This window comes from Ahaetulla prasina, chromosome 7 (assembly GCF_028640845.1).
Source record: "Ahaetulla prasina isolate Xishuangbanna chromosome 7, ASM2864084v1, whole genome shotgun sequence".
Classification (NCBI taxonomy): domain Eukaryota; kingdom Metazoa; phylum Chordata; class Lepidosauria; order Squamata; family Colubridae; genus Ahaetulla; species Ahaetulla prasina.
Window position 1 is genome coordinate 76,765,490 of NC_080545.1, and position 22,339 is coordinate 76,787,828.

At 37.5% G+C, this 22,339-nt stretch overlaps 1 protein-coding gene across 1 annotated transcript in view; it reads left to right on the forward strand.

Annotated features, from left to right (window-relative positions):
* HIPK2 (homeodomain interacting protein kinase 2) overlaps window positions 1-13,270 on the forward strand; it is a 186,420-nt gene extending 173,150 nt beyond the window's left edge. The window contains exon 15 of the mRNA XM_058189920.1: window positions 194-13,270. Within this exon, the coding sequence (XP_058045903.1) occupies window positions 194-649 (456 nt within the window). The 3' untranslated portion in view covers window positions 650-13,270. The remainder of the gene's footprint in view (window positions 1-193) is intronic.
* Window positions 13,271-22,339: the final 9,069 nt, after the last annotated feature.

The window sequence follows — 22,339 nt, forward strand, 5'->3', positions numbered from 1 at the left end:
GCCATAGGTTCGCCATCATGGGCATATACTGCAGAGTATGGGAAGGTGATAGATTCTCAGCCAGAAATGCAAGACAATCCACGTTGCTCGGTTCTTCCTCTAACTAACACTTGTAATCCTGGGGGCTGAAAGTTCCAGAGAACAAAGAGGGACCACCAACTCTTACCATCAATTGCTCCTTTCTTTTATGCAGGCGCAGCAACACATCGCAACCGGGAATCATCGACGGCAACAGGCTTACATCACTCCAACAATTGCTCAGGCACCGTATTCCTTCCCACACAACAGTCCTAGCCACGGCACAGTCCATCCTCACTTGGCTGCAGCTGCCGCCGCCCATCTGCCAACTCAACCTCATCTATACACATACACAGCACCTGCGGCTCTGGGTTCCACAGGCACCGTGGCTCACTTAGTGGCTTCCCAAGGCTCAGCTCGACACACCGTACAGCACACTACTTATCCAGCCAGCATCGTCCACCAAGTTCCGGTTAGCATGGGCCCCCGTGTCCTTCCATCACCCACAATCCACCCAAGTCAGTATCAAGCTCAGTTTGCCCATCAAACGTATATCAGTGCATCTCCAGCCTCCGTCTACACTGGATATCCCTTAAGTCCTACAAAAATCAACCAGTACCCATACATCTAAACACTGGAATGAGGAAAAACAAAAAAAGACATTTCAGCACACATTGAGAGGAACATGGCTGCTTTTATACTGAAGAATGTCACAGGCAAATGAACAATGCAAATGGGAGACTCCAGCAAAACTTGAACAAAGGAGACTTTAAGGAAGAAAGCAGACACAAGAAGACGAGACACGTCCTACACTTTTATTTAAAAAAAGAAAGAAAAGAAAGAAAAAAAGCTAAAAAGAATGAAAAATAAAAATACAAAAAAAAATCTGCACCAAACCACATAGTGGGAGACGCAGAAGGACCACCGTTGTCTGGTCCTGTTTTGGATAACTTCACCAAGAGACTTTTTCAGATTATTTTCATCTGATTACAGGAGACTCCGTTTAGGAATTTGTTGTTCAAATCTTCTAATACAAAGTTTCATAGGTGTTTGGGTATATTTTTTTTAATTAAACAAAGAAGCATACAAATTAGGGATTTATCCAGAATTTCAAAAGGGTTATGACTTTGTCTTTGCACTGGTTGCTGTAACCCAAAATAAAAACACACACAATGAAAAGTGTGGTGTGTTTTCTGTTGATAATGGAATGGGCAAAAGCCGAGAGCCGTTTTGGATTATTCCAGCTCTCCCAATCAGTCTAGAAGCACTAGAAAGTTGGGAGGATAGAAAAACACTGAGCAGAAAACACTATCTGATGAAATCAAAGGTCGTGCTGAATATTTGTTCTTACTCTGAGCATCCTGGATAAATCCCTTTCCTTAAAGGAAAAAGTCTTTAATAATGTATGATAGAATCTCAACTTCCTTACTTGAAAATACTTTTTTCCCACTTTATTTCTCTGGATAACCCTTCACCATTTGCAGTCCAATCCTAACATTTGCCTGCTCTGGCTGATAGCTACTTTGGTCACCACTTCACAAAGCACAACAGTGTGTGCTGTTGCTGTTGAAACATAACAGCAGTACTGGGGGCAGGAACCACAATACCAAATGTTTAGGATTGGGTTGTTAGTGTAGGAGTAGAAGTTCTAGCTAGCCCTTGGTAGAATGTAGCACTATACATCCATACAGCCGTTTTCTACTTTGTGTTAAGCTCCAGTGATACCAATAGACTATTCCTCAATGTTATTGCACAAAAAAAGTGATATAACATAGGCATGTAACAAATGTGATTGTCCAGGTATATCTGTGTCTGCGTGTGTGAGTGTGTGCGCATGTGCGCGCTGATGCTGCCTTTTCTTGTGGTGTGGTCCTCAGCACAGCCATTTTACACTGTCACAGTCTTAGTTTTACATCATTCCCTTGTAGTGCCTTACCAAACGACAGTTGCAGTTTGATGGGTTTACTTCCACTGGTACGCCTAGAAATGGACTGAGGCTGGTTCAAATGTAAACTCAGCTCCTTTTTTTCCTCCTCCTCCTCTTCTTCCTTATGTTAGATTGCTTTCCTTTTTTTTCTCTAGACTTTCAAAAACAAAAATGTAATGTCTTTCTTAGGTAAGTTGCAAGGGCCAAAGGAAGGCTGCTGGGAGTTTGCTGGAATAGAACAATCAGTGGACCCAAGAAAGGGGATTTTTTGGGGGTGGGTTGGGGTGGATTTGAGATGTCTGGATGAGTTCTTAGCCCCTAAAGCAGCTTTTCAAGGAATTCCATGTTATCAGTTGTGTTATTAGTTGAATTTCCTTCCGGGATACACAATTCTCCGTAACATTTTGCAGGTTCATATATTTATTAAAGTATGAATAGAAAAAGGGGTGGGGGAGGTGCCCAGGCCTGCTTTGGATTAGTAATACGTAGTACCTCATGTTCAATTGCTATGTCTAAACTGGGGGTGTAAGGGGGGAGTGGGTGAAGGGCAATGTCTTGGAACAAACTTTATATATTTTCACTTGAATGATTTCAGAAATCTGAGAATAAGAGGTATTCTTTCTAGAACATCAGGCTCAGACTTGTGCCAAAAGCTGGTTTGGTTTGGTTTTCTTCTTTTTCTTGAGAAGCAGTTGCACTGGAGCTTCATGTTGTGGACTTGGAGTGGACTCTACTACGCTTGTAGTAGGTCTGACTCTAGTTCCTTAGGGTACAGTCTGATCTACTGTCTAAGCAACATGTTCTGCATTTAGGAGCTAGCTTGGAGATGCCACCATAACTGTTAATGGTTTTGATCAGCTTTCCCCAACTGATGCTCCCTGAACAGATGTACATAAATCCCACAATATCCTATTGGCTGTGCTAATTTGGAATTCTCCAAGACATCTAGAACTGGATGGGGAAAGATGTTTTTATCAGGTGCTTTCTTCGCTTTGTCCCATTTTGTTCTTACTGTGCTTTTCTTTTTCTTAAAAGTAATAATCATCATAACAATGTTAACAGTAGCTCATCGGACACTGTATCTTCCACAATAAATTATTTATATTTCCCTTCCCCCACCCCTTTGGTATATTCTTTTTCAGAAGGATTCCAAAGAGAAGTGTTTGTACAATAAAATAATAATAACGAAAGAATGAGTAGATATTTTATGGTGACATCACTAGATTTTTCTGTTGTGTAAGTCTTTACTGTCCATCCCCCCACCCCCCCAGTGATGTTTTACTTGTATTAGTGGTTTGAAGTTGATTGTGAAAAAGGCTGTGTGCCTTTATACTGGTAGGCTGACTTTTTATCTGGTCCGCATGGCTTCTAAGCCAAGGTTACCAGATCTGGGGCTGCAAAAATTTGAAGATTACGTGGGAAAAAAAGTTATCTTTTATCTCTTTGCTGTCCTCTAGTGATCATCATGACTTTTTGCAACCCGTATCTGGTAGCCCCCAAGTAGCAGAGACACCTGTTTGGGGATGGTGAAGGGAGAAATGTCAAGAAATCAGTATGGCGGCTGTAACAATATACTCAAAGCCCCTCTTTTTTAAAAAAAACAAAAAACGTTTGTGGCAATGCATGTAAAGACTGAGCTTTGATTATGGGGATGCCATCTTATTATTATTATTATTATTATTTCTGTGGGCACCTCTGATAAGAAGTGCCCCAATTTTTCTGGCTTCAGAAAAGAAGTGCTTAGGCAATAGGATAAGATGTTGGGTTAAGGCAAGTCAGTTAGTTGAGAGATGAGGGAGGGATCTTAGAGGTGGTAAAGATAAAAAGCTTGCTCATGAGGGGAGTTGAGAAGAAAGACAAGCACAGTTGTCATACCTGGAAGTGGGCACTCTTGCTTCACTGGCAGGAAGGAAGGGCTCCTACCCCAAATATTAAGGTGGACACTCTTATTTTTCTGAAGTAAATCATTGGAAGCAAAACTGGCTTCTTCTCCGCTATTTAGAAACTGAACCTCGTTTTATTTTTAATTTTTAGTATCTCTCTGCTCCTAAGTATAGTAGTCTAAAAGGCATCTGCCTTTTTGAAGAGAATATCTTCTGTTGCTTCCCCAGTGAAGAAATTCCTCATCAGCAGCTGGGTGTTAATAGAATAGTGTATATTCCTCTCTTTCTGTCCAGGTTCAAGCACCAACTGCTTATATCTTTGAGAGGAAAGATTCCTCCCATTCAGTCCTTCTTGTTGTATTACTAATTTTAATATGTTATAATTATATTTTTATTTTATTTTATTTTTTGCTTTAATTGCACTTGCATTTCTGTGTACTCTTGTTGTTAATGTTCTCTTAAGAAGGTATTTGTTGTTAAGGAAGGAATGCTTTTTTCCCTTTGTTATTAGCATCAGCATGTTTACCCCTCAATGTAGGTTTTGGAAGGAAGGAAAGGGAGACAAAAGGAAACCCTGAGAAACTTGGAAGGAACAAGATATTAATAACGCTTCTCAAGATGTGAAAAAGCTACGGTGAGTCCTGGACTTATATATTTATCTACCTGCCTCCAGTTCCTCCTACCTCTCAGCAAGGCAGAGCTTAAAAAGTTCTCTGTATCTGTTCCATGAATCTGAATCCATAGTTGGAATCTAATTTGTTTCTTATTAACATAGTTTAAAGATACTAACTAGGGATTAAATGCATCACAGTTCTCCATTATGTCCCAAGTATAGTTCCTTAAGATTGGATGTTATAGGGAACTCTGATTATTTTAACGATATTGTAGAACAAAAACATTTCTAGTCTCTTGTGTGTAAAAGATTAGAGGGAAATAAGCTCACATTTGCTTAAGCTTATTTATACAGCAGGAAAATGTGGTTACATGCCATATTGTAGTTTTTATACAATAGCATACCTCTGCAGTTTCTGGATACTTTCTTATTATATTTTTACTTTTCCAGAAGACTGCCTTTTAAGGCATAAGCCAAACAATTGCTGGCTTAAAATGGATTTAAGAAGTATGGTAAGATCATGGAAACCTAATACAAATCTTGCACTGTAGGACTCGATGGGATGAGTTCACACAATTCGCTAAGTCAAAACCAAATAAAATCCCAATACAATTTAGCATATTCTGCAGTCCTGTTTACTGGGTTTGTGTACAAAGTAGTTGCACATTGTAAAAACCCAATCCGTTGGTGCGCCTACAAACCATGATTCGGTGAGTGAACCCAAACACTATTTGATGAATTCCTGTGATACAGAAATATTACAGAGTTATATTTTGTCACAATCTTATAATGAACTCAAGATACAAATACTTGTAGTTAGGTTTCCCACTTTGGAAGTGCAATAGTTGGGAATTTTTATCAACAAAAAGAAATGAAATTCAGGAAGCCAGCCCAAAAAAATCCTAGTAACTAATGTTGGCTACTCAAATTTGAAGGATCCAGAGATTCTAAGCTATGGTTCATTCTCTCTTGTAGCAGGGCTCAAAATTGTTTCCATTTCCTTCTCCTCAAACTGTTTTATGTTCAGAATTATTGTAAGAGTCACCTTGCAGCGAGATGGGTGGAAAACAAATTTAATAAATAAAATAATAATACATTGCAAACTTTCAAATTACTTAGGAAGGAGATCTCTTCTGGTTCCATGTGATTTTATGTGTTACATTAAAAGTCTTCCTTTTCTTTATTTGCAAACTCTCATTACTTAGGAGAATATCTCCTAGTCTGCAATATTTGAGCATAACATTTATCTTGATAAATAAATGATTAGCTGTTTAACTTCTGGCAGGAAAGCTTTGAAGAGGTGGTTTTAATGACTGGCAAAGTTTCATTTAAATATTTTAGTTGTTTTTTTAAATGCGCGCAAAGAAGTTCCACTTTTTTTTCACAGTATATAATTGAACATGGCAAAATTCACAGAGAGAGAGGCAGCATGTGAATAGGGCTAGAAAAAGAAAACTGTTGCACAATTTGAGGGTGGATTAGTTAAGAGGGAAAAGTGAAATTAAAAGATAATAAAATAAACACACAGGGAGAACTTTATTTTAGTCTTCTGGAACCCTGGTGCCTTTCTGTTGAACTGGGACTGCCAATATAAAGATTTCTCCTTCATTAGGATAAAAATAATACAGTTTCTTACGTAGATTGCAGTTCTAAAACAATTGAAGATTCCAGAGTGTGAAAGGAGAACCCATTTTTTTAATAGAGGAAGATGAAATTCCATTTTTTTTTCAATCTAGAAAAATATAAATTTAATAAAGCACTACAAAGTTTTAAGGAAGACAAGAATGAAAGCTTATATTTACTTAATATGAGACCACAATGTCAGCTGCAAGCCTAACTAGTCCAGTGTTAATATAGTCAATAGTCCAGATTCTAATTCATGGGAATTGTTATCAGGTAGAAGGCACTAATTCGAGGAAGCTTGGCATAGCATGTGACTGGCATTGTACAGGTCAAACACAAGCTTGTGTGATCTGTGTCTGATTGCACTGATTACAATTTTCAAGGGGACTATATCACCTTTTGACTTTTTTTCCCCTGAATCAATGAATGAAGCTAATTAAATAGCGAAATAAGAAATAAGTGATAACATCAAGTTATCTGGATAGCCACAAAGAAATCAAAAGTCGCATTTTAATAAACCTTGATGTCAGAGATTGATAATTGAATTGAAGGTGACTTTCTGTTCAGTAAATATGCCAGAACCACATTGCAAAATTGTTGCAGCATCTCAGAGAAGAAATGGATTATAGCAGCCTTTAAAATGTTAGCATAGAGAAACACTAGAGCAGTGAACTTGGCAACTTTAAGATGTGCTGACTTCAACCCCCTGGGAGTTGAAGTCCACACAACTTAAAATTGCCAAGTTCAAAAAAACAGTGCGCCAATCTTTCAACAGTGTCAAATGGGATTGAGATAACCAGATACAAGAGTATCTTCTCTTAAATTCTAAAGTTGTGTGTGTGTGTGTGTGTGTGTGTGTGTGTGTGTGTGTGTGTTGTGTTTTCTGATACTATTAATATTAAATCTGAGTGCTGGTATGTAATGCATGCACCATTTGCATAAGAAGAAGTAAGGGAATGATAGACCTCCTAGTCACCTACAGTTTATCAAAACTATATCAATTCATAAGAAATAAGTTCAGTTTCATAAATCTGGCATTGCACCACATTTAAAACATTCCAAACCCAATATTTTTTTTTAAATATTTATCCCAGGTTTAATAAAAGAGTTTTACTTTTGCGCATTATTTTTCCTTCACAATCGAACATAACCATACCTCAAAATCTGGCTTGATAGGTGAAATGATTTAGTAACGTGACGGAAAATTAAAAACTCATGCCTCTCTTCAGTCAAATGACATTTCAAACAAGACCAGTGTTACAAAAACTAAATTGTGCTTTCTCTTGCTAAAGAGTTCATTCAAAATTTGGGGACCAGTGGTATAATATAAGAGGATATATTTATTTTCCTTATGCCTCATTTTGGTTTTCTTTTTTTTTATTCAAAAAGTTTTACAGAAAATTTCCCCCCCTTTCCCCCCCTCCCCTCCCCCCTCCCTTCACAACCCCCCTCCCCCTCCCCCCCGACTTCCCGGAACGAGCACAAGGTATAGTTAAAAATAAAACAAACATATGCTAAAAAAGTTTCGTCCCAAGTTAATTATACCCCTATAATCATCAATTTCTAACTTCCCCAAAAAACAATCAAAAATAATACCTCATAATCATTCAAAAACAGTCTGATAACTCTTAGTCTGATATCTACTTTGAATATAGTCAATCCATTTTTTCCATTCCTTTAAGTATCTTTCTTGCGTATTGTCTTTCAAAAAGGCTGATATCTTCGCCATCTCAGCCAAATTGGCAACCTTCAATATCCATTCTTCTATTGTAGGTACTTCTTTTTTCTTCCGGTATTGTCCTATTAGTAATCTTGCTGCTGTTATTAGATTTAAAATCAATTTAGTCTCAATTACTGTACAGTCCGTAATAATTCCCAACAGAAAAAATTGTGGCAGGAACTTTATCTTCTTTTTCAAAACATTTTGTAGAATCCACCAAATTTTTATCCAAAAGGCCTTTATATCCTTACAAGTCCACCAAATGTGAAAATATGTAGCGTCATCACAATTACATCTCCAACATTTTGCTTGCATATCTGGATACATACATGATAATTTCTTAGGATCTAAATGCCATCTATAAAACATTTTATAAAAATTTTCCCTCAGATTCTGTGCCTGCGTGAATTTAATATTTCTAACCCAAATTTTTTCCCAAGTTTCCAATAATATTGGCTCCTGAAAATTTTGTGCCCACTTTATCATACAGTCCTTTACCAAGTCCCTTTCAGAATCTATTTCGAGTAACACATTATACAATCTCTTATGCCTCATTTTGGTTTTCATCATATATATTGCTTTGTAGAATTCAGTCATTCTACTTGCTGCTTTTCTAAATTTTAATCATGGTTTGAAGGAAAGGGGAAAAAAACCCTGCTTGTTGTATTATGAATAATATTTTATTATCTGTGACGGCAGTACAAATTTATTAAACTGCCCATCTAGAATGCATTTGTGCAAATTCCTTTTGTTTCTATAAAATGTCACTTTCATGTTTTAGTACTAATCAGGGTCCAGGTTGAACACAGTATGGAAAGTCAGGCTAAAGGCAGAAAATCAATAAAAAAAACTTTGCCACCAGCTCCCAAAATGTGAGGTATCTAGTACTGAGGATTCTATCCTGTGTCTGTCAATAAGACAGTTCCCTGAGGAGAAGTCATTTTTCATTCATGTCAATTTAAGGGACATTGTAACATTGAATCTATTTTGCTCCATTCTTGTCAGGCTTGTGTACACCTACCATTATGCAAGTCTCCATCTTTTCTGGACACAAGGTATTACACCATTCCATGAGGTTGTTGTGTCTCCCAGGTCTTGGTTTTTATTTGGTTTCTGCTTAGGCAGTTCCTAATCTGTGTTCCCTAGGTGTGTGGGGATCTTGATTGTACAAATTCTTAAACAGCTGTACATCATAGTCATCTGAGAAGTTGTGATTCAAGGAACTGATGCAGGTCTGCTGTAGTCATGGATGAATGAATGAATGAATGATGAAAACCAGCCTTCTGATTATTCCACTGGGTCTCTGCTTTGAGTAGCTTGATTTGTGTTGTGTTTTTTCTTTTAAGTCATTGTAAGAATTTATTTGTTCTCAACACTTGGCTATAATAATTGGGCATATGTTGAGATGATTCACATCCAAATTGTCAGGTGTCTGTGATGTTCACAAGAATATTCAAGCTGGACAAGTGAAAGGATGGTAACCAGTGAATGTAAAAAAGAAAAAGAAACCCCTTATAGCAGAAGGAAACACATATGTAGCAAGTATGTTAAGTAGGCAATGAGTAGAAATTGTCAGGAGTCTCTGATTCTTTTCTAACTACAGCAAATAAGAGCAAACCTTCTTTTGTTATGTATGGGTTAGTCATGTCCTTCCACTCTTAGCATTGCTGCTATATTAGACTTCACATGTGCGTATTAAAGAAAAAACCTGTACATTAATCTTTTGTTTATTATAGTGAAATCAAGAAAGGCAATACATTTCCCCCAAATATGATACTCTTACTGCACTGATAAATATTGTGATCTGTAATCCTAACTTGTTGGAAAAGCTGCTTGACAGTTTATGTCTGTGTGTGTACGTGTGTACGTGTGTGTGTGTACGTGTGTGTGTGTACTAGTGTGTGTGTGTGTGTGTGTGTGTGTGTGCGTACGTGAGCTAAGGGAATCTACTTCTTGCTCTTCCCTGAAAGAAATAGGGTAATGTTGCAGAACAAAATCAAAATGCTTATCTCACCATCAAAGCAAAGCAAAGGAGTAATTGAGGTGCTGAGATTCTACCATTAACAATAGGGACCTGTCTTTTTTAAATCAGTAAATTATGGCTATATTTGAGATACCTTGGTCTGGAATTTCTGTCAGAAGATATATTCATTTGCCACACCTGTTTTAATTCTGACTCATTCGCTAGTTGTTGTATATTTTTAATGTTCTCTTGTTTGCTATGGTTCTGGAATATCTATGCTCTGTGACTCCACCAACAGCAAATTTCTCTGTCCAGATTTCTGGTCTCTGAAATTTAGTTTAAACAGGGATTTCAAAATCTAGGCAGGACATTTGTTTTATGTATAAAGAAGGATTAATTTACTTAACTTACGGAAACTGTGACCTAGTGGCAATAATTACCTCAAATGTGGGCATTTATCTTGGTTTTAGCCTTTTTTCTGAAAATATGTAGCCAGCCTGAAATTTGGATTAAAAAAAAATACTTACCTGTATGGGCAGAATATGATAAATGCCTGCCTTGGTCATTCGGAGTAACCTTTAAAAGTAAAATGGCAAAATCTAGGATCAAGTTGGTGTTTTATGTATTTTAATTAATTGTGACATTAAAATGCACATATAAGTATATTGTGTTCATAGCTACTGTAAAGAGCTTCAGCTTTTGAAGTTATGTAACAAATCGCCTTTTAAACCAATATGAACTATCAGTAAATAACAATCTGTATTTCTGGCTACATTTTATAGTTATAGTATTTTATAGTTTACATTGAAACTGGTACTTTCTAACTAAATGCTCTGTTTTTAATAATATCTTCAGAATCTTAACACTGTTGTCCTTTCCTTTTTTTTAATTTTTCTTTTTAGAAACAGAAGTAGCAATGTGTCTTTAATATGTACATTCTGTTCTCAAATATAACATAGTAGCAGAAAGTCAGATCAAGTAAAATAATTCCAAAATTAATTTTTTTAAAAAATCACTCCATCTATGTTAAAAGTGTAGTCTACAAGATTACCTTTTTTATTTTTGAATTAAAAGTAAAATAAACTTTTGGGAATGAATCAGGAAGCATAGTAATTCCCAGACATTTCGCATGCAATCCAAAGTACATTTAGAAAGTAGTAAATTCCATAAACAGCGTGGGATTTACTTCTAGATAAACCTGTGCATGGTTAAACTCAAATTTCTAAATTTGGACAAAAATACATGTATATTGTAAAGAACGGATATGCAAAGCAATAGATGCATTTTACTGCTTAGCGACTCTGGGCTTGTTCAGAACTGTTTGTTTTGTTTTGTGTTTATGAGTTTTATAATCATGTGAAGCAAAATGGTTCACTTAGAATGATCTTGTGAAAATGGCAATCTTGAATCACAGATGCATTATTGTTTGGCTTTTACTGAAAATCTTGGGAAGCACAGCATCATTTACATCCCAGCAGTAGTCTTTCCATTATACATGGAAATTTTTCAGTGTAGAATAGTCACTTAAATATCCCAGTCATGTACCTGTTCACAGCAAGGAAAATGTACTGTGATGAAATTCTCAAATGTGAACTATGGATTTCTGAGACAAGCCCTTGGGCTGCTTTGAGAAGCAGTAATAGGTAGTGCTTAATTTTGACACTACCCATTAAACTCTCCTAAATAAATCAAATTTTACTTGTCACTCTAGTTTCCCTTTGTATCGTAAACTTAATATGAAGAATTGGACCAGATCTTTATACACTTAGTTGCCTGTTGTCCAATGACACTCTATAAAATGCTGTTTTGTGGTGAATTATATATTTGGATGTATACAGTCTGTTGCTTTTTTCTTCTTTTTTTCTCCTTCAGTTCTGCTTATGACAGAGGAATGAATATAAATGTACGTCTTCTGCAGGTCAGGAGGTATTTACAGAAGTAAATATGCAGGAACTAGCTTGCAAATGATTCTGTCTGAACAGCTAAGCTTAGTTGTGAAGTTTACAATCATAGCAAAGTTCCTTGTATTCTTCATGCAGCAGATTAACAAGTCATGGTGGAAAAAGAGAAATCCATTGTTTTTAGGCCTGACCAAAAATCATATTTCCAATGGCAGATCTCAGCCCCATTTCAATAAATTCATTTAAAGCCATGATATCTATACTCTAGCTCAATTTACCAAAGCAAATCTTGGCATATGTCTGTGCCACCATTTTAGAAAACCAAAATGGGAGGCCATTTATGAATATTGGCCTTAAGACAACGGAAGCATTTGGCCTCTATGGTTCTTCGGCCCATCTACTAACAACCAACTCACTTCTTCTGTCTATTTAGGGTTTTTTTTTAATATGGCATTTCTTATCCCAAAATTACATACAGACAAAAATGTGCAGACTCCAAATCCTGTACCAAAAGCTCTCCCACACTCCCCAAAAGCAAATAAGACAATAGCTTTATTATGATGGGAGGGGGAAAAAGAAGGTTTTGTTATCAGTTGAAGCCCATATTATTATAATTCTAGGAAAGCAAAATAGGGAAGTTATTTGTAGATATTTGGGTTCTTCTAATGTAATTGAGAGGGGTTTTATTAATACTAATTTGATGCCCAGAAGCCAAGTAGCTCCAAGAAAACATTCTACACAAGAAGAGAGGGGGCATAAATTTCGAAACAATTTACATTCACAAAGCATACACATCTCCACCTTCTACCTGTTTGATATGTTGAAGATTTCTTTTCTTACGTACTATAACATCTCAGCTTCAAAATTCCAGAAAAGCCCTGGTTTCTAATTGTATGGTTCTGTATTGAGTGTCAATCTATGTTAAAACTTAGTGAAAATTATTGTGTGCAACAGTATTTTCTTGTGTATTGCATTTTTTTTCTTTTAATTTTCTGTGAATTGTCCTTTTTTCCTCTTTCTTTTTCTTCTCTTTTTTCTCCCTTTTGTTACTATTTTCCCCTTTCTGGTAATGTCTTTGAGGAAAAAAAAACAGAAGAAACTGACGTGTCGTAGAATTATATGTAACCTATTCCTTAGTCTCATATTATAGGTATGTTATAAGAATGGATATTTTACTTGGCTTTAGAATGTTTTACAAAAAAACCTAATTCTTAACCAATCAAGTTCTTGCTACTAAAAAAAAAACCTTGTGTTTCTCATCATGACATTGTGTGCTTCTAATTAATAATCATTTTCGTTGTAGAAAAATGGAGTGAATTTATATTAGACTTGAAAACTAATAATAGCATTGTAAATTTATGAAATGATTTTAACAGAAAAAGCATTATAGAAAATATAGTTATTTTAATTGTAATATTACTAACTGTAGGGTGGAGAAGGGGGTCCTGTTGTGATGAACTATGTTATAGCTTGTTATTCACAGTTTCTTTTTGATCATTTTTTCGGTCTCTGAGGTGAAACGAGTTATTAATCAGAATTTGTAAACTCACATATGCATATTGTATATGTGTAGAAATGTAATCACACTTTGTCTTGGAATTACATTAAACTGTTTTAAGTCACTCTGTTGCTTGCTTCTCTTTTAACTGGCATGGATGTGATATAAACCATTGGTTTGGCTCGCTTTAACTCTGTGAGGAATAGGATCTGATGTGTTTTTTGAACTTAAAAAAAAAAGAAAGGTAACACCTGTATGTGATGGTTTAGTTGTCTGTAACAGAGTAAAGCATATGGACACAATAGCTGTGGTTTGTTTAAGGCCAAGATATTCTGTAGTTCAGGGTTGGAACGGAGTAAAGGTAAAGGTTCTCCTTGCACATATGTGCTAGTCGTACCTAACTCTAGGAGGTGGTGCTCATCTCCATTTCAAAGCCGAAAAGGCAGCGCTGTCCAAAGACATCTCCGTGATCATGTGGCCAGCATGACTAAATGCCAAAGGCTCACAGAACGCTGTTACCTTTCCACCAAAGGTAATCCATATTTTTCTATTTGAATTTTTTACATGTTTTCAAACTGCTAGGTTGGCAGAAGCTGGGACAAGTATCACCCCATTACGCGGCACTAGGGATTCGAACCGCTGAACTGCCGACCTTTCGATCGACAAGATCAGCGTCTTAGCCACTAAGCCATCCCATCCCCTGGAACGGAGTAACTCAAGTATAATCCTGGTCATTCTTTTTCAATGTGGTTATCCCTGAATTCTTTGGGTCCTCTACCTGGATACCTCTACCAACAGAGCTTTAGGATTATGGAAGTTAACATTGTTCTAAATTGATTGAATTGGAAAAGGCCTTATCATCCCCAAAGTTTCACTCTTCATTAGCTTCAATATTTAAATTATATTATAATCACACATAGGAATAGTGGTAAGTGGCTCAAATAGAATGGCTGCTATGGTTATATGCATCTTCCAAAGTTAGACCGAATAGGTCACCTAATATCAGTTACCACTGATATGCAAATAGTGCATATAGTGCTTTTTGCATCCAATTTGTGGAAGTAAACCAAGGGGAAATCACACAATTTTGCCTCCCATCCTGCTCAATATTGGAACATTCAATTTACTCTTATGCTTGCATTACTCTTCTTGTGTTACTTAGCAACTCCATAGTCACACATAATGATGCATCATTTAAGCCTATTCATTTACTGCACATGTTCCCTAACTCAATAAACAGTTTTTCTTATATATTTGTCAATGACTTGCTGAAGAGCAAAAATGTGTTTTATAGATCTCCTATCCAGTATAAACACACATGACATTTTCCAAATTTTGGTACATTTCCCCTCCTGCGGCCTGAATCTTTTGCCTGTTTTTCCTTTGTATAGGGAACAATATAGCTAACCACAGTTTTATGTAGGGAAACAAAAATAGCATTCTTACAAATATAAGGCACAGATGCTTTTTTCATATACACACAGAAAAATCCGCATAGCTATTCCATATGCAAACAACTTCCACATTTAACAATTTCTCCACTTACACTGTCTACACCTGCAGCTCTTTTATGACATTCTCACAACAGGTCTTCTTTTCAACCATTTTTATAATGTTTATAACATTATAACTTATATAACAAACTTATTGCTATTATTCCCATATTTATCTCTACTCATTCCAACATTATCTCATCCCTGTTTTATCCAATCACTTTTTTTGTACTTTAGGAAAAACACCACAATAGAATATTCTTCTCCTTTTTGCATTTATTCAGAATATTCAGAATTTACACCAAACCCATCTTTTTCTTCCATTTCAACCATTTGCTGAAGTGTAGCATGCAATTATCACCAATCTATGGATTCCTACTTTTATACCCATATCTAGATGACACTAATTGCTTCTTTCTGACATTCATTTTGGCACGTTTTCATAATTAAACCTTCATTTTCATCTTTCTGCATGTATTCATCAATTCATATCTATCAAATCAACCTTCATTCACATCCATTACAATACTACTACTTCTCTGCTGCATACTTTTTTTTCTTTCATTAATGTATGCACTTTCTGATTTACTGCTTTTACATTCGAAATGACAATTTTTCATGGCAATCGCTAGATGGATATACAGATATTCCATCACCCATCATTCTGGGTCAGTCCAGTTTTTTGCACAAGGCCTTTTAATAATCATGACAGTCAATTTAAAAAAATGTGATAACAAACCTGACCATTGCAAAAATAAAAGAGATGGACCTGGCTATCCTGCCCCTCCCCCAAAGGGAGAATTGAGGGGGGGGGGAAGCAAAAGGGTTGGGATATTTTTTTTTTCTCTGCTAGGACTTTGATTCTTGCTTCCTAACTTTTATTCACTAAATTAACTATTTTAGATTCTTGTGAATGTATTTTTCAGACCTGTACGCTTACGGGGAAATGTTGCAGTTAATTCTAGTGACTCCTTGCATTAAAAGGAAGACAGCTTTATAGCAAATGAATGCTTGTTTCAAAAGATAAAGATTCTAAGTTTTATTTTAAAAATGAAAAAAATATCAACAGGTAGCTCATTCCAGAGACCCAGATTAACCATACCAGGTCTTGGCCCCACCCAAATGTCAGATGTGCCTGCTACTATAGGTGAACTTCCTTAATGACAAAAGGAGTGTACACAGATTATATTCTTCCAGGTAACCCAGATTTGTTATGAAAGCAGTTTGTGAACTGGCAAGTACTATTATTACCTTGTGTGCATTTTGATTTGCTATGTTTCTACTTTATTTTAATCAATAATAAAAGTGTATTGAATTGCATTCTTTGGTCTCTTAAGAACTATGTCTAATTTGACAGGGTAGTGAATTAAAGAACCAATAAACGTTGCAATTGCTAGCCAGCTGTAGAAAGATTTTGCTTTTAATGCCTTGAGCCAGACTTGATATCAGAAACCTTCCCCAATTTGGTGTTCTCCAGATGTATTAGTCTACAAGTCCTTTGCATTTACAACTTCTATGCTGGAAGTTGTAGTCCTAATATGTTTGGAGGACGTCATGAAGAGAAAATCTGTCTTATTTTTTATTTTTATAAATAACTCAAGAGAGCAAACATAGTTAATACTCCTTCCTCCTCCTATTTTTCCCATAACAATTCTTTGTGGTGAGTTGGGCTGAGAGAGGGTATGAATTAGAATATGAGATGCACAATTCCTCCAAAACCAAAACCGGACAGTAAATTTCATGATAATAAATGACTCTTTTTTACTTTATTTATTAAATTTATATGCCGCCCATATCCCCAATAGAGTGACTCACTATTTTTTTCTGCTTCTACTAATAATTTAATGTGATTCAAATGGAACATTAAAATATGGGTGACATAGATAAAATGTCTTTTAAGGATGCAAAAGTACTAATTGGTCTTTTAAACCATATTTACAATTTAGATTGGATTTTCATTAGTTAAGAGTCCAGCATCTTTTTAATTAAACCTTGATTATTTGTGAATTCCACTAATGCAAACATATCGAATGGTTACCAGATGCACTTTAAGGTGCTGGTTATGACTTTTAGTATCCTACATGATATAAGGCCTAGTATTTGAGAGACATTGTGTCTGTGGTGGGGCCTGCCAAAGTGTACAATCCAGTGGTGGGTTGCCCCCGATTCAGATCGGTTCGCAAGAACCGGTAGTAAACCAGTGGGAGGCTCCACCCACTGACCCCAATGTCATCAGGAAGCTTCTGCGCATGCGCAGAAGCGCACACAGCCCCGTTGTGAACCAGTAGTAAAGGTAAGTAGAACCCACCCCTGGTACAATCCAAGAATATTGGCTTGTATCAGGCTCTGTCAATGAAGCAGTATCATTTAGCACAGGGGTCCTCAACCCCTGGGCAGCGGATCAGCACTGGTCTGTAGCCCAGCAGGAACTGGCCCATGGAAGTGAGTGAAATCCCATCCATACATGCATGGTGTCCAGGCAATGTGTGAAACCACCCCACCCCCTGGTCCACAAAAAGCCCACCTTTCATGGAACCAGTCCCTGGCACCCAAAAGATTTTGGGAGGGGGAACATTGATTTATCATGATCCAGGATGAGCACCTCTTCTGCTGCTGCATCTGCTATCTGGAACAGCATTCACTGTCCAACTGACCTTTAAATGAACGTTCCAAATCTGGCCCTTCTCAAGGATTGGTCACTTTAAATTGGGGTATGAGGTGATTTTTTAAAAATTTTACTATTGAATTTATATACTGCCCATCTTACTGTCCAAACAGTTGGGCGGTTTACACTGCAGTAAACGTAAAGCAATTAGAAGTATACTATTTAATAAATAATATAAATACATAAAATAAAAACAATTTAAAATTTCACAAGCTAAATACAAGCTAAAAAAAACCAGGGCTCGCACAAAGAGGCGTTTCCTCTATGGACCAACCACCTTTCGCCCAGTGTACCTCCATCGGGGCCCCACATCAACTAGCCGAGCTGGGTTTTAAGGCCCTTCGGATGGCCAGAAGGGTGGGGCAGATCTCACCTATGATGTCAGGATGTTCCATACAGTTCACAGCAGGAAAAAAACCTCTTCTGCTGGACTCTGATAGCTGGAATTCCTTGGGCTAAGCAGAACGCCCCTTCTGCCAGAGCAGTCCCATTGGAAGAAGATGGTCCCATTGGAAGAAGATGATTCCTTGGCTATCCTGGATCGTAAAGGGCTTGTAAGGTAAAGATAAAGGTTCCCCTCGTTAGTCGTTCCCAACTCTAGGGGGCAGTGCTCATCTCCGTTTCAAAGCTGAAGAGCCAATGCTGTCCAAAGACGTCTCTGTGGTCATGTGGCCGGCATGACTCAATGCCAAAGGCGCACGGAAGACTGTTACCTTCCCACCAAAGGTGGTCCCTATTTTTCTACTTGCATTTTTTACGTGTTTTCGAACTGCTAGGTTGGCAGAAGCTGGGACAAGTAACGGGAGCTCACCCCGTTACGCGGCACTAGGGATTCGAACCGCTGAACTGCCGACCTTTCAATCGACAAGATCAGCATCTTAGCCACTAAGCCACCGCATCCCTTGGCTTAGTTGGGTAAGGGCTTGGCTTAGGGATTGTAAGGCAATAGCAAACACCTTGACCTGGAAACAAATCTGCAACCACTGCAATTTGTGCAACTAGTTGGAGAGTAACTGCTATTCTTTTCTGATGTTATATTGATTTCTATCTATTTTTAATTATGAAGCCACTCAGAATTGTTCCAGAGTTGGTCAACCTAGGAAATGACGGCTATAAAAAGTATTAAACAAACAAACAAACACATAGGAAAAAGCCACATAAGTATGGGACATTTGTGTTAAAAGGCTTTTAGTCCATGGATTGACAACAATGGTAGTAGACCATAATTTCTTATTTGAAAGTACAATGCTGTTTCAAATGGATTATCTTGGGACAGGCAGTATTCCCCCCTCCTTTAGTGCCAGTCTATTTCTGCCCATCGTTTTTTGCATTTACCCTTGTTTAACTGTATTTCTTTCAGTGTTTTGTACTGTTTTTTTTTTGGCATTCCAGCAGAGGGCGCTAAGCACCTGCTCCTCGAGCAGTGAATGGCCCATTGATGGGTTTAAATCTATTTTTAAATTCCTGCACATTGACATTCATTCTAGCTTCTTCTCTTGGAGTAATAATGGGATGCAAATTTTGCCCTTCTCCATCTCATCCTATTAAATGTTGTATAAATGTTCAATTTCTGCTTTCTAAAAATAATGGATTCTTTTCTAAGACTAATCAAAGGAGAAGAACACATGCGCAACAACCTTTTAAAAATGCTTTTGAAGAGAAAGAAACTTTAACAAGAAATAATTTCCTCTACATCCTATTTTTAATAAGGCAAAATTATATACCATGCCATAATTCTGGCTTATTTAAACCAAATGTATTGCTCCTAAATCTCTGCTGGAAGAAAGGAAGGGATGGCAGGCAGTGCACAAACCTATTATTTATTGTGCTTATTGTGTGCATCTTAGAGGATAACACTTTAAGCATAGTTTAAAATGCTTCATAATGCAACACTTCCAGAAAAAGCCCTTGCTTGGTCTTCTTTGTCCTACCTTGCTCCTTTCCCCACTCAAATCCTAAACTGCTCTCCTTCTGTGTTGGACTGTTTCCTGACATCTCCAGGGGTATTGGACCCAGGCCCAAGTAGGCCCAAGTAGGTAGCAGGAAACTCAGGCAGTGAAAAAAAACAAACTTTACTCGAACAGCTGAGAATTACGGTGCTTCATTCCCAGCATAATTCAACTAAATTAAAGCAAATTCCTCCCAACACAAATTCCCCAGTCCTATCGCAAACCTTGGTCCAATTAGGCAAACTGATTGGCAAAGGCCTTTCTTGGCAAACGTTTAGAAGTCACAGATAGCCTTATGGGAGGGGCCAATTATCTCTTGGCCCTACTCCCGAGTTGTCCTCTTTGCTTGAGCTGCTCTTGCCTTCTGGCAGCTCTTCTCATCCGTGCATTAGAAACAGGCTCCTCCTGTTCCTCTGCCTCTCTACTATCAATCTCTGGAGTCCGCACCTCACTCCCCGATGGCCCTGGCCCCACCTCAGCCTCATCACTGTTTGACTCTGTTGCCAGCTCCGCAAGCTGCTGGTGGACCAAAACAGGTATATTGGTGCACAATACAATTAAGAGTGTGCTTCCGTTCACACAGCCTGATAATATGGGGTTGTTGCAGAATTTTTGCCGAAGGAAGGAGCACAACACCAAAGAAAAATTGCCAGACTTTATTCAATGATTATCAGGTGCTGGCTTTCCCAGAAAGAGAGGCCCTAAACCAATGATGGTGAACCTTTTCGATGTCAAGTGCCAAAAAGGTCAGGTGGAAATGTTGCGCATGCTCATCAGGGCCACACTCTGGAAAAGTTCTAGTGTGCATGTGCACCTGACAATCAGTTGGCCAGCACGCATGCGCACACCAGTTTTCAATACTGCCACGCGCACGAAGGACAGCTGATCGTCACATGCGCAGGCACACCAGAAACCCAAAAGACAAACAGACAAGGCCGCGCATGCCGAGCGACATGGTTTCACGCGCCACTTTGGTCACCTATACCATAGGTTCGCCATCATGGCCCTAAACCATAGAAAGACAGAGATTTCTATAAACTTTAGGGCTGAGGAGTAGGAAATTTAAAGGAGCTGCTTCATGGACACAGTTTGAGCAAGTGAGGTTAGTGTTTCAACAAAGGACAATGTATTTTTCGATTGTAAAGTACCGGTTCTAAAAATTCCATAGTTAAAGAAGATGGAATGTTGAGAGAATCAAATGTTCACGCACTTGATTAGGATGGAAAATCTGTGTTAAAAATATGGAATGGAAAAAGAAAATTTCTCACGTCCCGCTTCAACTTTAAAGTGAGTACTTTTTCATTTTCCTCGTGATAGCATTAAAAGATTATCTTGGCCATGGAAACATGTCCAAATTTGGTTATGCAATAGTCTGGAACTGGTCCAGTTTACCTGTGCAAGTGGGGAGCAGGGACAGCAGAGGAAATTAGCAAAACAGTCTGGGGAGTGAGGGGAGAGGCAGGGGACCTGCTGAGAGAGAAGAGCTTGCAGCTTTATTTGATATTTTTTCCATCACAATTTTACTTTTGTATAGTTTAACGTGAAAATCTACCATCCATATAGTTTACTGCTTAGCAAGTTGAGTGAACTAAAGTAGTGTATGAATAGGCCATTGATTTTTCTTCTCTACTTTATGTAACTTCACTTATTATATATGTTGGGTTGGGTTCTTCTACATGAAATCTACATCTTTGAGAGATCAATGGGGACGCTGTGCTATGTAGCCCAATTTTTAGCCTTGGAAAGTGAAAGAAGAAGACAAGGTCTTCTCATTTATCATCTCCTTTTGGTTCTCTGAGGAAAGTTTATTTACCCTGCTAATTTTAGGTAAGCAATGTTGAGCGACGATACATAGAAAGACAAGTCTGGTAGGACGAGAGAGAAATTATGGAGGAAGGGGAAGCATGAGCTTAAAAATACAGTTATACAGTAGTATGCTATCTAATCTGCATTATAGTAGAATGCTCTTGATCTCAGTATTCTGGTAGATCAGACCAATTAGTTTCTTATTGCATCTATTTTTTCAATGCAACAAATTCATATCTATAATTATATCTACCTCTAGATATGAACAAATAGATGGTATTCAATTAGGAACCTTTCAATCAACAAATTTAATAGCAGTGGGTAAGTTTCCTTCAATCCTTAGTGAAAGTTTCAAATGCAAATAGAAAAGCCTTTTTCGGAGGAATAAACTGCAAATGCGTGATTAAAGCTTTGATTTTAGAAAGTTTACAAATAGAATAAATTTGAAGTAAGTTTGTGGAATTAATTATAAGGAAACCTTCCTGTGGGGAAATGCTATTGTTTTTCATTCTTTTTTTTTAAAGCCATAATAGGAGTTTAAAAATTGGATCCTAAGAGGTGCAAGAGGAAATTAAAGATTCCAATTAAAGTAAAAAAAAAAACCACTCAAATCCATTCTTACTTCTTTCTTTTCTATTTTTCTACTTTCTCTTTTTAATTTCTTTCCTGCACCTTCTTCGTTTTTTCTTTTTCTAGTTTATGTTAGTTTTTAGTTAGTTTTTAATAGTTAAATTTTACTGTTATAATTGTAATCTTTAATAAAATTACTACTTAAAAAGATCTTTAACTGATGAGATTTAGTGTGCCATGTGAAAGTAAAGGTAAAGGTTCCCCTCACACATATGTGCTAGTCGTTCCTGACTCTAGGGGGCGGTGCTCATCTCTGTTTCAAAGCTGAAGAGCCAGCACTGTCCGAAGACGTCTCCATGGTCATGTGACCGGCATAACTAAATGCCAAAGGCACACGGAACGCTGTTACCTTCCCACCAAAGGTGGTCCCTATTTTTCTACTTGCATTTTTTACGTGCTTTCGAACTGTTAGGTTGGCAGAAGCTGGGACAAGTAATGGGAGCTCACCCCGTTATGCGGCACTAGGGATTTGAATCGCTGAACTGCCAACCTTTCAATCGACAAGCTCAGCCACTGAGCCACCATGTCCCATGTGAAAGTAGGGCCTTTTTTTCCAGTGGTTCCAAAGACTGACAAGCCTTCCTTCCATCCTTCCTTTATTCTAGATTTAAATTGGCCGGTAAAATTAAATGGCTCTTTAGCTGCTTCTT